The following is a 16,477-nucleotide window of genomic DNA, read 5'->3' as shown; positions in this document are numbered from 1 at the left end:
GGTGGGTAGGATTAAGGGATGTAGAATATGGTCATAAGGCATAAATATGTGGTTTATAAGAATTAATAAACAGCCAATATCATACACTAGAAAAATGATTTTTATCGTAAGTGGTTGCATTCAATTGATTTTATCTACATTTAAACAAATGCATTAAGTTGAACTTAATCAAATTCAATTGAATGCAACCACTTACAATAATTTTTTTTATTAATTTCAACGAATATTTTTTTCAGTGTTAGTAATATCCATGCTAATAAGCAATAATGAGAATTGGACCCTAATCTGTTCTTTACCATTCCATAAATAGAATAGTGACAAGGGGGTGTCAAACTCCACAAAGGATACATTTGCATCATAATAGAAGTCCATATGACTTGTGCTATAGAGATCCTAAGAATTCTCAATTGTGTCATTCACTCAAAATTCTGCTGTAGTTATAAGATCTGCAAATTCAATGTGCTGATTGTTCAGCATCAAATACTCAACACTAAACACCGAAATGGCAACTGATCACCCTGTATAAATATGTGGATGAATGCCAATAAGGCTGCCGTCAACAAATACTGCTAAATATCTCTTCACTTTGACTTGCCTGTAATTGGGAGCGGAATCAGAGAAGTAACAGCACCCGTTCTTACTCTCCAATGTGTGAGTCAGTGATGTGTTTGGACAGAGCTTTGGAAATTTATGTCCCTGGGTATTGACTGGTGGTTCTTCTAGCCGCCTCGAGGCATAGATGTGATTCACAATAGTTGTTTTGCCTTTATTAGCTGAAAACATGAACACAAGAGAAACATTACAGAGTCCCGCTGTGATCTTACACTCATCACCATTAAATCATTAAATACACACCTCCTCTCAGCTCAATCCATCATCAAAGGAACATTTCCCTAAACTTGTCAGATGAATCTCTGTCCCCATCACATAATCTACATCTTTCTCTTGAATGAAAACAAATGAAGTAAGAAAATAAATGCTTTTTTCCATGTTGGGATCTCCAAAGAACCTTTTAGTGAAAGTTCACTAAAAAAAACATGTTTTTCTTGTGAACATTTTAATAATCTAAAGAACCTTTTTTCCACCATAAAGAATAAATCCATGGATGTTAACGGGGTGGTTGGTTATGATTTCACTTTTTTAACTTGAGTTAGCGTGTAATGTAGCTGTTTGAGCATAAACAACATCTGCAAAGTTATACGCTCAAAGTTCAAAGCAAAGGGAGATATTTTCTTTTACAGAAATCCCTTTTTAAGGACTACAAGAAATGGCTGGTATGCTAATCAATTACTTAAAGATAGTTAACTCCATATCAGCTACATAAATTCATCAACTAACCATTCAGAAATGTCCTGTTGCATTCTACTGTACATGTTGTCACTTCTTCTTGACTTGAGTCTCTCCATCTTCTTCCGGTTTGAACATGAAAGGCTAAAAGTTTTAGAAAATTCTGTGTCTGTGTGAGGTAATTCTGAGCTGATAATGTTGTGGCCAATTCTCAGTCTCTGGTTCAGATCTTCAAAATCAGGTTCAGGTCTCAGAAGAAATCTTTCAGAGTCGAAGTTTCAGGTCTCAGAAGAATTAACTTTATTGAGCAGTTCAACAAAGTGAGATGGTAGCTAGGCATCTGATCTAACAAAGGATTTCATATAGGTTTTATACCTTTTCTCTCAACATTTGGTGTCCAATTACCCCACTTGGTGTCCAATTATCTTTCATACAGTTATCTTATTTTCTTTGCTCCTCCTTGTCACTTCACCACGATTAGAAACACCTGCATTAATGTCCAGTTTCTATTGGTGGCCATACTGGCGCATGCGCTTTATTAAATATGATTTCATATATGGCTTGTTGGGTACTTTTCCACTCTTCTCTCCGCATTACCTTTCACCCAGTTTTTGTCCTTACATGCACTTTTGACAGGTTCAGTGTTTCCCATCATTTTGTTCCCTTTGACCTGTTCTTCCTGCTTCCCATAATTTTAGGCCTCCCCTATTTTAGGCCTAGTTTCCTTTAATATTCATACATTTGGATTGGACTCACGTATGAGACAAATAAAATTCTCCAACATGGACTCATGTATGAAATTCTCCAACAATAACACATGAGGTATTGAAGCTCCGCCCTCTGTGCCGGGAGCAGCAGCTCATTTGCATTTAAAGGGACACAAACACAAAACTGTACGTTTTTGCTCACCCTCAAAAAGTGACAATTTTAACATGTTATAAAAAATATCTGTGGGGTATTTTGAGCTAAAACTTCACATACACACTCTGGGGGCATCAGAGACTTATTTTACATATTGTGAAAAGGGCATTATAGGACCCTTTTCAAGGTTCTTCAGATGCCAATAAAGAACCAAAGTGTAACAGGGCTTTAGCGAAAACTACAGATTATACTTCTGCATTTTCTGCATTCCCACCCACGGACAGTCGGATCAACAGAGGGATATTAGCAGAACAGTTATTGTAAGGGTAGGTTTATCACTGAAAATTGTATTGTACTACTCTTTAAACAGCATTATTGTACAAATGGGACACTGGCAACATCTTTCTTACCTGCACACAACAGAGTTTTGCTTTGTGGGGTTGGGCGGAACTGACAGAATGGCCATTTCTTTTAGTTTTTTCCCCTCCGTTTGGCATAAATGGCTGTGTTCGTGGTCATCCAGTTAGAAATGTCGCGCCATTTTCTCCGTATTTACGATTCTTTGCAGCCTTTAGCCACTGCTTACAAAGCGCTGCATCCTTCACCGGAAACCGAAAGAAACTCATTTAGGTTAACATTTAGGCTATCTTTGAATCATTATGAATAAAGTTTGCTAAGAAGTATTTCCTATAAAGCAAGGCAGTATTTGACATTATGCATTATGGGTGTTGAAGCTAATTTGGCAAATTGGAAGACAAAAGCTTTTTTTCTGTGTTTTCTAGTCAGGTAGCACAGATGTAAAAAAAAAAAAAAAAAAACGGCTTTCGACTATAGGCAGCCAAATTTTATTGAAAGCCCATTTTGCCAATGAAATTGGCATTTTGCCAATACCTCTTTAAGAGAGGCAAAATAAACGCTCTTTTTGGACATTTTCCCCTATGTGTTACAATTAATATAAACTAGGTGGTTTAGTATCAGAAAGTAAATAGTATGCCAACATTTAGCTGTAGTGATTTCAGGTTTTACTAACTGCATTCATTCCAGCCAAAACCTGACCCACACATGCTAAGTAATGTCTTAATGAAAAGGCATTAATGCAAAATATAAAAACAATTTAAGTGTAAGCAAAATCCACACCATGACTGAAAAAAAGTGTGTGTTATTGAAATGCAAGATATAAGCTCTATACTTACTGTGACATCTCGTTTCCAGTATGAAAATTGTGCACTGTAGTAAATGGGATTATTTCTACATTTAGGTTTTTTTTTTTTTTTTTAGATGAACTTTGCCATTTGATGCTGTATTAATTAAGTTCATTTGGTGAAAGGGATATGTTTTACCCAGTGGTTAAGTTGAAAAATGATTTTGCAATAAACTGGACCACTTTGAAATCCTGGTGCATGTTTATTACTGAAATGATAGCATAGCACACTTATCTATAAATGTTCATGTAGCCGTTGTTTCTGCCTAGTTTTCTATCTGTATTTTCAAGAAATAATAAATTATAAATGTGCTTCCTCTCCACAAAGGAAAAGGGCATTCTTTTTCCTTACATCTATTACAAGCCATTCAATTTTTTATTTTATTTTTAAAAGCCATTTTTTTTTAGTTACAATCAAATTGTATTAGTTATTCATCAGTTACAAGGCTTTTCTCATCTGGGCTGGTCTTGCTTGTTTTGAAATAGCAAAAAACAACAACAAAAAACACCAAAGGTGAAATGAATACGTGTGTATTTTTACATAAAGTGTAATTCTACCATACGTACATTTACTTACGTTTTATACACACAGAAACGTATAATACTGACGTATTTACAGCACTAAAACGTAAAATATTTACGTATTAAACGCACAAAAACGTAAATTATTTACGTATGAACAACTCTACCGACGTACATATTTGTACGTATTCTTATTTATGCATATTAAAATCGTGGCATTAATAGTTTGACTCTATTGCATTCAAATGTCTTATCAATTACGTTTTCAGTCGCATTTATTAAATGCAGTTTACTCAAGAAATAGGCTAGCAGCTAATACCAATTCGCTCTGTTCGTGCCTTCTGCTGCAAACTCGTTTCGGAGGATTAGCCTACATGCAGTTAAACAAGAATACACTTTAAAACCTTAAAAATACCTTATTTAATCGTTTAACCATTTTGTAATATTTAGTTTATTTACAGTGAGACACAAAATGCGTTTTCTCCAATAGAACAATAATACACCAAAACCCAACATAAATTCACAAAAGACATCAGTTTTATTAGCTTGATATAATCCAAATCTTTAGAATCCATACGTTTGCAAGAAAGAGATCCAAATTCAGCCCTTTATCCAGTGAGTGATCTTCATCTCCATTTCACAGGCTATCGCAGCAGCGCAGTCCGTAACTGTCAAATCCCGCGCTCCTGATGAATTCAAATTCAAAAATTGCGCCCTCAAGAAGCGTTACGACATGTTTTACGGCAGTGATATCAAACGCTCATTGGCTCTTGCCACAGATTGCGACATGCCGTATTTCAGTCGGTAAACATTTGAAATGGAGAAGCGCGCGCGCCTTCACACAGAGCGAAGCCGGATTAACATTTTCATGGATTAATAACTTAAATCCTGCTCTGTACCTCATTTAAAACTATTATATACTGAAAGAGAGGACTGGGACTGCAACACATCGTCATGTGAACGACTTTTGGTACCGGTTTTGACATTTTCGCAAAAATTGTATGTAAAAAACACGTATGTTGTTTTTCTTCATAATTCTTGTAGCCTATGTAGTTTTAAGAAATTGTTATGGGTAGGTTTAGGGGTAGGAGTAGGATTAGCTGCTAAAAAAATCTTTTAATGCTATATTGTTAATAAAATTGCCATTTCCCTACACTCTGTACGTTTTATCCTTTTTATATTCAGTATAAAATGGGTAACGTTATGTTTAGGTTGGGGGTAGGGTTAAGGGATCTTCCATTTATCAATAAAACGGTAAATTATACAGATATCTTAATGATATGAAAGATTCGTAAATATTTTACGTTTTGTAGCTGTAAAAACGTAATAATGTTACGTTTAATTGTTGCAGATACGTCCATATCATACGTTTCAGCATCTATCCAAACGTACAAAACGTACGTTTTCTATCTCTGAAAATTAAGTAAGTTATTAATACTACGTATTAACAATGAGACCAGGCTGGAATAAGCCACAGGCTGAAGGAAAAGCAAGTTCACACCTGTACAGAGGGCGCAGCTCAAACAAACCTTTAAGCTGTGCCGTCATTCTGAATTTCAGAAGAATATGATACAGGATAAGAAAGTTAAATACTCTTACTAAAAAAAAAAAAACTCTTACTTTAGATAAACATCACATTTGTGTTTTATGTTTTGTTTATCCATATGGTTGAATTGGATCATCAAGGGTCAGCTAGCAAAGACATTGGTTAATAAAGTGAGATTAAATACATAAAGTATTAACATAAAATTATTGCAGGTTTGCGTAATATTCTGAGTTTGCATTTCATATTTTTGTGTTCCTTTTGAGGAATACTATATCTGAGATGAGTAAATGCATGCTCACATTTAGTCTAGATAGAACAAAAACCATCATGTTTACACATCGCACACAACGCCTCTCCACTTGCTCCTGATTTCTCTCAACATGGAGAGCTAAAAAAGCAACTCACATATTTTGCTGTAAATTTAAAAGTAATGCATTACTTAATCTGATTATGTAACTCACGTTTCCCAAATGCTCATTGCATTAAAACAAATATGACTATGTTTCGCTAAATAAAGATTGGCTATCAAACAAACATTTCAGAAAAGCTCTAGGTTCTTTTGAATGCTCATGCCACTTTGTTTGATATTTTATTTAATGAAACTGACACATTTAGCATATGTTATGTGTGATTTAAAGGTATACTTAAATAACACAAATAATATTCAAACATGATTGATTAAAAAACATAATCGGTAGGTAATAACATTTAAAATATGGTTTATACTCCCAGGAAACTTTGGATTTATTATGCTAAATATCCTGATAATACATTACGCCAATTTATCCACAGTTGCTTGCTTCAATCATTCCTGGGAATGAATAATTGATATAGAGCTTAAAATGATTCCACTATAAGAACAGAAACCTATACTACCTCTCACCTCTGATTATGAGCCACATTATCAATGGACAAGCCCTCCATGCTCATTTGACAAAGTGATGAATTTGAACTGCCCTGGACGGTTCTATTAAATAATACATTAAACCTGGGTGCAATTTGGATGCTTGCAAAGAGAAGTGCTGGTATTGGGTGGAATGAGATTGTTTTTCACATTGACATCTAATTACAAATGAATGAGAGGGTGAGCAAGTGTTTAAAGATTAGTCAGAATGACAGCCATAATGACAGTGAATTTACACTATTCCTCTATGCTGTCAACAGTTTACTGAAAAACTTTACTGACCGTATTTACTCACATTGTTCTTAGGATAGTTTTAGTCAAACTTCTGCTCAACCATGTGATTTTTTTTTTTTTTTTTTTTTAATCAAAATGCAGATGCTACTTCTAAACTTCCCATTGATAGGTGTATGCCCCATTGGTTACTGAAATAATTTGAATACCAATACTATTTTTGGACTGTACTTTTTGGTGATACAAGCAGAGCACTGTGAAACTTCAACTCTAATTCTGCATGTTCTGCCAGTAATTTCAAAACAAAAAAGTTTTTTCAAGACACAAATCCTGTTTAACCTATTGGGGAAGTTGAAGCCTCTGTGTAAAAAAAAATATATATATATATATATATATATGTATAAAGGATTTACAAGATATAAAACAATTTTGAGGTCAGAAATTACAACATACTGTAGTATCATCAGCTGTGAAATATAATTGTTATGAAACATATAACACTCCTTTAAAACCTTAGTAGTTGTAATTAGATCCAGTCATTTTGGTAGCTAGAGTGACCAGCAGAAAAATAACAGGGGGAGTTTTCAGTCAAATTGAAAATGAAATTTCAGAATGACCTGGAATAATTCCTGGATAAAGTCCCCATGAAGGGAAACCAAATGAGAGATAGGGAGAGAGAAACTGACAGGAAAAGAAAGAGAAAGTCAACAGACCGTACAAGCTCTCTGAAGGTTAAATTTGCAGATGGGCACTTCAATCCCTGCACCTCTCACAAATGTCTCCAATGATAGAAGGTAAAACCTGGTTAACCCCTTTGTAATGACCATTAATACTTTTATTATAAGCTCATTTAATAGGTTATCAGGCTGATTGGTTATATAAAACATAATGTTAAATCTTCCCCAACCTGTCATCCTTAGCATCGCAGGCAGAAGTACAGTGCTCGCACAGCCTTAGATGGTTTATTATTGGCCACAAAAAGAACACCTTTTATTACTGTGTCCATGAGTTGAACAAATCACTGACAGGAGAGAAATATTATATTCCTTATATTTTCTGTGACTTCTACAAGACATCTGATATCCAGTAGATGGCAGTATTTATCTTCTGAGATCAATCCAAATCCCTTGGTTTGCCTCTAAATCTGCACACAGTAGATTTTTATGAGGTTCCATTTGTGACAAAATTTTGTCGACATGCTGTCTGTCTATGCTATGTGTCGTCTTCCATGTCTATGTGTCTGTTCACTGTTTATGTCCATGTCTGTCTGTCTATGCTATGTGTTGTCTTCCATGTCTATGTGTCTGTTCACATGACTCAACTTTTGTCTTTGTCCACTCAACTTACTCCTGTCACCTGTCCTTGTCGTTTGACTGTGTCGTCTTGCGTGTCAATGCTGCATGTGTCATGACTATGTGTTTTTTCATTCTGTCGTTGCTATGTGTCGTTGCTATGCGTCGTTTCCCTCTGTTGTTACTATGTGTCGTCTTCCATGTCTATGCTATGCGTCGTTTCCCTCTGTCGTTACTATGTGTCGTCTTCCATGTCTATGCTATGCGTCGTTACTATCCGTTAGTGATGGGTCGTTCGCGAATGAGCCGGATCTAAGAGCCGGCTCTTGTAGGTGAACGTCGGGAGCTGGCTCGCATATCTGAAGAGCCGACTCTATTTTTAAAAATATAGCCTATAGGAATTAAATCATTATGTAGGCTAATAATGAATGATTTTAATTGTATTTAATAATTGACTAATTCAAAGACCAACGAAAAAAAAATGATATAGGCCTAAAGGCGCACACACATTTGTTTTGACTGTCTGATCAGCCTCACATTCTGTTCCTGTCAATCATACACGCGATGTCAACCAATTAAATTGCATGAAGGAGGGCCGAGCCAACTCACACACACACACACACACACTAGAGATGCAGATAAACCACGGATCGGGTGGATGACGTGACGTGAAATAATATGTTAATTAAATTCGGGCAGGTGGCGGTTGAACCAGTCAAATGAAAAAAGTTTACCACTAAGCAAACCTGCAAACTATTAGCCCAGCTGTCAGTATTGGAGGAGGCCTAAACGTCTCGTAGATGAGACTGCCTGGGTTATTTTGTTATCGATAATAGTTATATTTTAAAACAGCCAATCGTAGACTACCACTCGTGGAATAGGCATTTAAAAGAGAGACAGTCGCATAGTAACAACGCATAGTAACGACGCATAGCATAGACATGGAAGACGACACATAGTAACGACAGAGGGAAACGACACATAGCAACGACAGAATGAAAAAACACATAGTCATGACACATGCAGCATTGACACGCAAGACGACATAGTCAAACGACAAGGACAGGTGACAGGAGTAAGTTGAGTGGACAAAGACAAAAGTTGAGTCATGTGAACAGACACATAGACATGGAAGACAACACATAGCATAGACAGACAGACATGGACATAAACAGTGAACAGACACATAGACATGGAAGACAACACACAGCAAAAACAGACAGACATGGACATAAATAGTGAACAGACACATAGACATGGAAGACAACACACAGCAAAAACAGACAGACATGGACATAAACAGTGAACAGACACATAGACATGGAAGACGACACATAGCATAGACAGACAGCATGTCGACAAAATTTTGGCACAAATGGAACCTCATAGATTTTCTGTTCTATTGTGAATTCACAAAGGCTGCGATTCAATAAAATAAATATATGCCCTGCAGCCAGGTTTAACATATTCAAATATGTGTAGGTTATATGTGTCTAAAGAAGGCAATAAATATGTTATTTTTGGAGAGACGAGCTTGGTTTCAGTTTCAGCCACAAGCCTGGGCCGATGCATTGAAATGTTCCATTGCAGTTAAAATGTGTAACACAAAAAGATCATTTATATAAAGACTGTGCAATTCATAATTTTTTTGACATCTTCAATTACCCAGTATATATTATCTTTTAGGCAATAAGATTTTTTTGTTAAAAATATAGAAATAAAATTTGAATAATTAAGTTTTTGGTGCTTTAGGCTTAAATTGGAACTAATAAAGAACCATTTTATTATTTATTTTTTTACAGCAACATTTAAATAGAGCTGGTAAAGTACAGTAGGTGTTAATACCTTGTGTTGGTTCATACAGAAAACACAATGTCATTTAATAACGGCTTAAAAATAAGATGGCGCTGAGTGCCAGCACAGCTTCGTCTGCCTTTAACTGGCCACTCCACGTTGAGGCCTTCAGACCTTTGTTTGGATCAGCTGTAGAAACAGGTTTTTCATATTAAAAAATGTTACACACAAGAACATTGTAACAACAATGTAACAATCAAAGTAATGTTTTGTTTCAGTTCAAACCTGTGACGTTGAGGTACAGAAGATGGCCTTTCGCTTGAGTCCCACTGTTGAGACATTTGGCATCACACTGGTAGTATCCACTGTCCTTAAGGCTCAAGGAATTGAATGAGAGGAAAATGTTCCTGTTCCTGAATTGTTCTTTTTCTGTTTCATTTACTGTGATTAAATATTGGTTTGGATCTGTAATGAGCTTGGCCTCGGGCTCGGACTCTTGGGTTTTTTCTTTGGGATTTATGTACCACCAATTGGTCACAATGTCACAGTTCTTCATCTCATACTGCACCTCACACTTGAGAGACACAAAATGGCCTTCAGTCTTCGTCACCGATTCACGTGAGTATTTCACAAGCACTGTACATGGGGAATATTTTGTATTTCATTAAGCCCATCAGAAATGTTGAATGCATTAAAAAAGACCTTAACACCAAAATTTGACAACAACCCAGCTAGCTTATATGGCAAGCCATTTTAACATTTAAAAGCTAATTTTGACTATCCGGAATTAACATTGTAGATATCAACAATGTCTTTCTGACTAGTCGTAATTACATTTTGGATAGTTGGAATTGTCATTCAAGATATCTGTAACGTTATTGTGACTACTTGAATCGACAGATAGAGATATCTGTAATTCAGTTTTAACTAGGCAAAACTGAATTACAGATATCTGTAATGACGTCATTGAAAATGACATTCAACTTGTCACACATCTTAAATGACAATTGCAGATATCTGTAATTCAGTTTTGACTAGGCAGAATGAAAGTTAAAGATATCTCAAACGTCATTATGACTAGTGCAAATTATTGTGCATGACGTTGCTCTATTTTAGATATCCATTTCCCCTCCCCGCCATATTCAAAGAAGAAGTGGGTTCATTTCCTTATTTCTATGAATGGAAGACGGAAGAAGAAAGAAGCAGTTGGCTGTAATCGAAAAAAACACCAGAAAATGATTTTTATATAAAAAAAATGTTGCAATACTATGTTTATGATCATGCTTAAAAGGTTATTGTTGCCGTAAGATTTATGCGTGAAAGAGATTCACACTAATTCACTTTAATAAAGATGCTGACATGTATGCTATTCTTGCCATGGAAGTACAATAACATTAACTTCCTTAGATGAGAAAAAAAGTTCTTAGTTCAGATTAGTTCTTATTTTTTATTTTATTTTTTCAGTTTGAAACAGTATCTAACAGCATTAAAAAGACCATTAAAAACTCTGGTTGCTCCGACATGGTGCTAATCAGTGCTAATTAAACTTAACAGGCAACAGGTGCTATGTGATTAGATTATTTGAACAACACGCTCTGCTCCCGCCTAAAGTGTGATGCATACAGATATCTGCAACGTCATTTGGCCTAGTCAAAACTCTAATTCAAGATATCTGTAATTACATTTTGACTAGGCAGAATGAAAGTTACAGTTATCTCAAATTTCAGATATCTCTAATCAAAATTAATTTCAAGATATCTATAACTTGATAATAGATATCTACAATTAAATTATGACTATCCCTAACTCCAGTTTAAGATATCTACAACGTCATTTTGACTAGTCATAACTCCAGTTACAGATATCTACAACGTAATTTCGCCTAGTCAAAACTTTATTTAAGATATCTGAAAAGGAACATGTAGATATCTTGAATTGAGGTGAATTAAAGATATCTTGAACTGGAGTTATGACTAGTCAGAATCAAATTGAAGATATCTCAAACTAGAATTACAGATATCTACAATTCAGTTGCAGATATCCGTAATTCACATAGTGGATATCTGCAACTGAATTGTAGATATCTGTAATGATAAACCCCATACAAATGAATGGCAAAAGTGACGTCATTTGTCCTGGGAAGAATGTCTTTGTGGATATCTGAAATGACAATTATGGATAGGAAGAATGTAGTTGTGGATATCTGAAATGTTCTTTTTGACTAGGCAAAACTGAATTACAGATATCTGCAACACAGATAGCTTTTAAATGTTAAAATGGCTTGCCATAAGCTTATGTTGTAAGAACATTTTGCTAACGTTCTGATTAAGTCATGAAAATGTTATTTCAGAATGTTCTCAGATGTCCAATTTTTTTAATGTGAAAAAAAAAAAATCTTGGTGAATGCCATAATACTTGCAAAATTATCAAATCGAGAAAACACTCCCTTAATGTTTTCTGTTTTATGATTTTTCAAGTATTATGGGAACATCTGAAAAAAGTAGCAAGTAGCAATTTGACTAAAATGTTTCAGAAAAACGTGCCATGAATGATGTAAACAACACTTTTGTGCAAATGTTCGATGACGTTATTAAAGACCAGATAACTTTGAACTAACGTTCTATTAATGTGAAAGAACATTTGTTCATAACTTTGAACCTTGGCAGAAAGTTTGCTGTTAGCTGGGAAAGCTTCAAATGTGTCTGATTTATATACATAAATGTTAGCCGAGAAGTGAGTGAGACTTACCCCCTGCTAGAGACGATAGCAGACTGCAGAGAACAACCATTGTAAGAAACACAGAAGTCGGGTGAAAGATCTGCATGTTTCTTTAGGCCCCGTTTACACCATAGACTGTAAAAAAATATGGACGTAGTGTCCGTGACGTCACCCGTAGGTTTCTGAAGAGCATTTTTGAAGCCTAAAGTGGGCGGAGCCGGCCGTCGCCATCTTGGCCTTGCGTCACTCCCGGATAACAGAAAATAGACAAACAGGCGGGGCGTGAGTGGAGCTGAGGAGCCTGGCCTGGCTATCTGAAATCTCCTAGCTCGACGTGATCGAGTTAGCTGATGATGTAAAGCCAATTAAACGTTCATATTTTTGCCCTTCGTAATATTATAATAGTTAAAAGACATGGCTACAACAAGTGAGACTGTGTATTACTTCGAGAGTGTTTGTGTGTGACAGTGATTTATGTGCATACATGTCAGTCACTCTTTCATGGTCCGTCAGCGCGGCATTGCTCAAGTTCGTAGAGAGCTTATTCAGTCCATTTTAAATTCTGATTTTGGCCGTCTCTCAAATGGGTTAAACCATAGATATATTGCCTATGAAGTTCAAGTAAATGCGCTAGAAAATCCGCGCTCATTCATGTGCATTTATTGCATGGACGGAGAAAGCGCCGACGCCTGCATGATTTCATCTGACGGTACATAAGCATATTATAATCCATCTGTTCCGTGAGAGCAGAACGAACGAGCATTTATTGACGTTTTAAATTTGAAAACCCCAAAAAGCAACGAAATTGTCAGACATCCATTAGTGCAGGTTCACGGAGGAAAACAACTGAAATACAGCGCTGGTTGTTCTCTCGAACGATAACGACGGAATCCAAAGACGTGGGCTTTGTACCCAAGTATTAAATTGTATGAAATAATCCCGAAAAAAGCACAAACACTGCAGAGATGGCAAGTTCAGCAGCTAACATTTGCTGAGGTGAAGTGACGGCTGGTAACAGCAGACAAACGGCTAGCATTGACATCAGCGACAACCCACCTGTCACTCAAGTGGCCACTGGCCACACCCTTAAATTTAAATATTAATCAACTAAACGGACGAGTTATAAAATAATTCACCCCCCTCACAGTTGTTATGAAGGGCAAAATTAGCTGTATAGACCAAAGCCACATAGAGATCCAGGCTGTAAACATATTTTTTTCTGCTGTAAAGTTGGTAATTTTAACATGAGGGAGATACAGATTTGACTCACTTCTGCAGCCAGGCCAAGCGGCCAGTCAATGAATTGCAGTTTAACTCACTTCCGTGTTGGTTTCAAGAGAGAGACGGGGAGGTTGCCGCTTGGTTTACACGTACATGGTTATTTTGAAAAACAGAGACATTTCCCTTCGTTTACACGCAAACGGAGGATTCGCCAATGAAACCGATTCTTTCTAAAAACTCCGGCCAGAGTGGAGATTTTGAAAATCTTCGTTTGCACGTTTGCATGTAAACAGAGAAAAACGGAGTTTTAGGCAGCGACGTCACAGAATGTGACTATTTTCGGGATTCTGATTGGCTAAGGTGGGCTTGAGCTTCTCGTTACACTGCCACCTACAGGTTTGGCATGCTCTTGACAGCATATACACAGGTTCGTGTGCACGATGTTATTTTTGAAAACGAAGAGGGGAGAAATGTCCGTTTATGAAAATAGCCATCCACGTAATAAAATGGCTAAATTGAATAAGGCTACTGGGTGATTCTCTGAATTGGGTGCCCTTCAAGTCCCCCAAACTTACTTCAAAGATTTTCAATTGAAGGAAATCACAAAATGCATTTTAACACTGTCAATTAATAGAACCAGGTGCCTTTGCATTATAATGCAACACAATTGCTTTTTTTTTTTTTTTTAATTTAAAGATAATGGGTTGCCTAAGTAGTAGACAACAAGCATGTTTGCATGTCCTCACTAACCATCATTACATTTTCATTGAATATCAAACAAATAAAAAGTCCAATTAATACCAAAATGTTGCTGCTAATATAATCATATGTTGGTCTACTTTAACTAAAATATACATATATATATATAAATGCATTAATTATACGTGAAATTGCAATATTTATACACGTCCTCCAGTTTGTTTTCAACCCCGTCACGCCATACTATTTACCCCCCTATACAAATAATGGATCAATCCCTGTGGCATCACATCCAAGAAGTGACATCACACAAGTCTCTTGAAGAACATGCTGCAAAGAAAGGCAAGTGTCAGTATCTTTTCTTACCTATATTTCATGTTTTTCACTGTCAGATTAAGATTGTCAGGCTCAACATTTCAACTCTGTTATATGACTAAATGATAGTAAACAACGGTTTAAGAAGAATTAAATAAAAGTTTTGCAAAACATTAAAATTTTATGATGTCCTAAATGCCATGTGGTGCTACTGTCTTAGCTAAGCTAACTTTCTTAGCTACTGTTAGCCAAAAACTTCAGCTCCGTCACATTCAACCCCGTCACATTTTTTAGTATAACAGGGTTGAATCGTTGTGACAGGGTTGAATGTTTGACACTTCTTAGTAGATTACACAATTGTAGACATGTTGTATTGTGATGTGAACTGTCAGAAATAATCGATTATGGTATTTTATGTTCAATATTTTCAGACATCCCAATGGCAAAAACAGCAGCAGAGAGGCAAAGACAGTACAGAGCAAGAAGGGATGCAGACGCAGAGAGAAGAAAATGTTTGTTTGTTTTTGCCAACTTTAATAAAATAAAATGTTATTGAATGTGATATCATTAATTTTTTACAGGTAAGAAATCCATACTATATTGAAATAATGATCATCACTTCAACCCTGTTATCATTTTCAACCCCGTTATGCTGAGTTCAACCCTGTTATTTGATAGTTTTTATTAATATTTTCGTGATAAGAAGACAAATTAGGTCAATGTTTGTTTTGCTGTGTGCAGAATTTACAGGACAGTCAGAAAAAATATGAAATCCTAATTAAATCCTAATGTTAATGCATATTTTGTGATAAGATATGAAGACCAATGTTAGATACAGTTTTCATGACCTGATTTGGTATTCAAATGGTGAGTATTTAAAAATAAAATTCTACATGCAATAAATGATATCAAACAAGGGACATCTCATTGAAAAGCTTCTACAAAAATTTACTTGAAAATCTTTTAAAATCATATTTAAACAGGGTCCAAGTGGTCTGTGACGGGGTTGAACTCCAAAACAACTTTCAGTAAGAAAAAACACTCAATATCGATTAGAATTTCATGCCTGAGGTGGGAAAATGTATTTTCTTGAAGGTTTGACTAATCCACTATCACATGAAATGATCAGAAATATAACTTTTTAAGGTATAAAAAAAAAAAAAGGTATGACCCAAAAGGCACCCATCTCAGAGAATCACCCTACTATATATAGTGAGAGGCGGTATTAACATTAAGTGACATGGCATCTGATGCATAGAAGCCAATAAGCCACAAAGTCACTATGTGTATTGGGACATCCGGTCTTCATTGGCATGTTCCACTGACATTATAGGCATGTGTCACTGACATTATCGCGACACACTGACACTGACATGACACCTGACTGACACCTATAAATCCTAAATAAATAGCTTAATTTTGTGATATTTTAAATATCAATTAAACGCATTAAAGTCAGTAATATTTTTTTTCAAATGTGTTATTTGTGTCAAGTCTGTATTTGATTGGTATGTGCCACTGAATGTTTTGTAACACCAGTGCTACTTTATGTTGTTTATCTCGCAGTCACAAACATTCTAGGAAAGACACAAAATAAATCTATTATGGGTCACTCCTCACTACTATATGTCACTTAAAGGTGCTCTAAGCGATGTCACATGTTTTTTAGGCCAAAACATTTTTTGTCATATACAGCAAACATCTCCTCACTATCCGCTAGCTGCCTGTCCCCTGAACACACTGTAAAAAACCGCGATCTCTGTAGACAGCCCAGGCTCCACAAACGGCAAGAAAAACAAACTGGCCCAGCCTGGACCACAAAACATAACAAACAGTGTTCCAGCCAATAGCCGACAAGAATGATTTGGGGGTGGGGGTTGGGGGGG

The 16,477-nt window shown here is 36.0% G+C and overlaps 1 protein-coding gene across 1 annotated transcript; it reads right to left on the bottom strand.

The window, feature by feature from the left end:
* Positions 1-9,180: 9,180 nt before the first annotated feature.
* On the bottom strand, positions 9,181-14,045 carry LOC311068700 (uncharacterized protein). Its single transcript, XM_084091307.1, has 3 exons — positions 12,387-14,045; positions 9,924-10,274; positions 9,181-9,827 (listed from the first exon to the last, which is right to left on the bottom strand). The coding sequence occupies exons 1-3, from the start codon at positions 12,460-12,462 to the stop codon at positions 9,724-9,726; spliced, it is 531 nt and encodes a 176-aa protein (XP_083947433.1). The 5' UTR covers positions 12,463-14,045; the 3' UTR covers positions 9,181-9,723.
* Between the last annotated feature and the right edge of the window lie 2,432 nt (positions 14,046-16,477).

The sequence above is a fragment of the Abramis brama genome (genome assembly GCF_963993115.1).
Source record: "Abramis brama genome assembly, chromosome: 2".
Lineage (NCBI taxonomy): Eukaryota > Metazoa > Chordata > Actinopteri > Cypriniformes > Leuciscidae > Abramis > Abramis brama.
The sequence above is the reverse complement of the archived record's forward strand: the minus strand, read 5'-3'. Positions and strand labels throughout refer to the sequence as shown.

What these genes read in the sequence shown, in the direction of transcription:
- LOC311068700 (XM_084091307.1), bottom strand. Translation starts at nt 12,462, where the DNA reads ATGCAGATCTTTCACCCGACTTCTGTGTTTCTTACAATGGTTGTTCTC. An exon ending in GCTATCGTCTCTAGCAGGGG is followed by an intron (nt 10,275 to 12,386) that starts GTAAGTCTCACT and finishes CCCCATGTACAG; the next exon opens with TGCTTGTGAAATACTCACGT. An exon ending in TCTGTACCTCAACGTCACAG is followed by an intron (nt 9,828 to 9,923) that starts GTTTGAACTGAA and finishes CTGTTTCTACAG; the next exon opens with CTGATCCAAACAAAGGTCTG.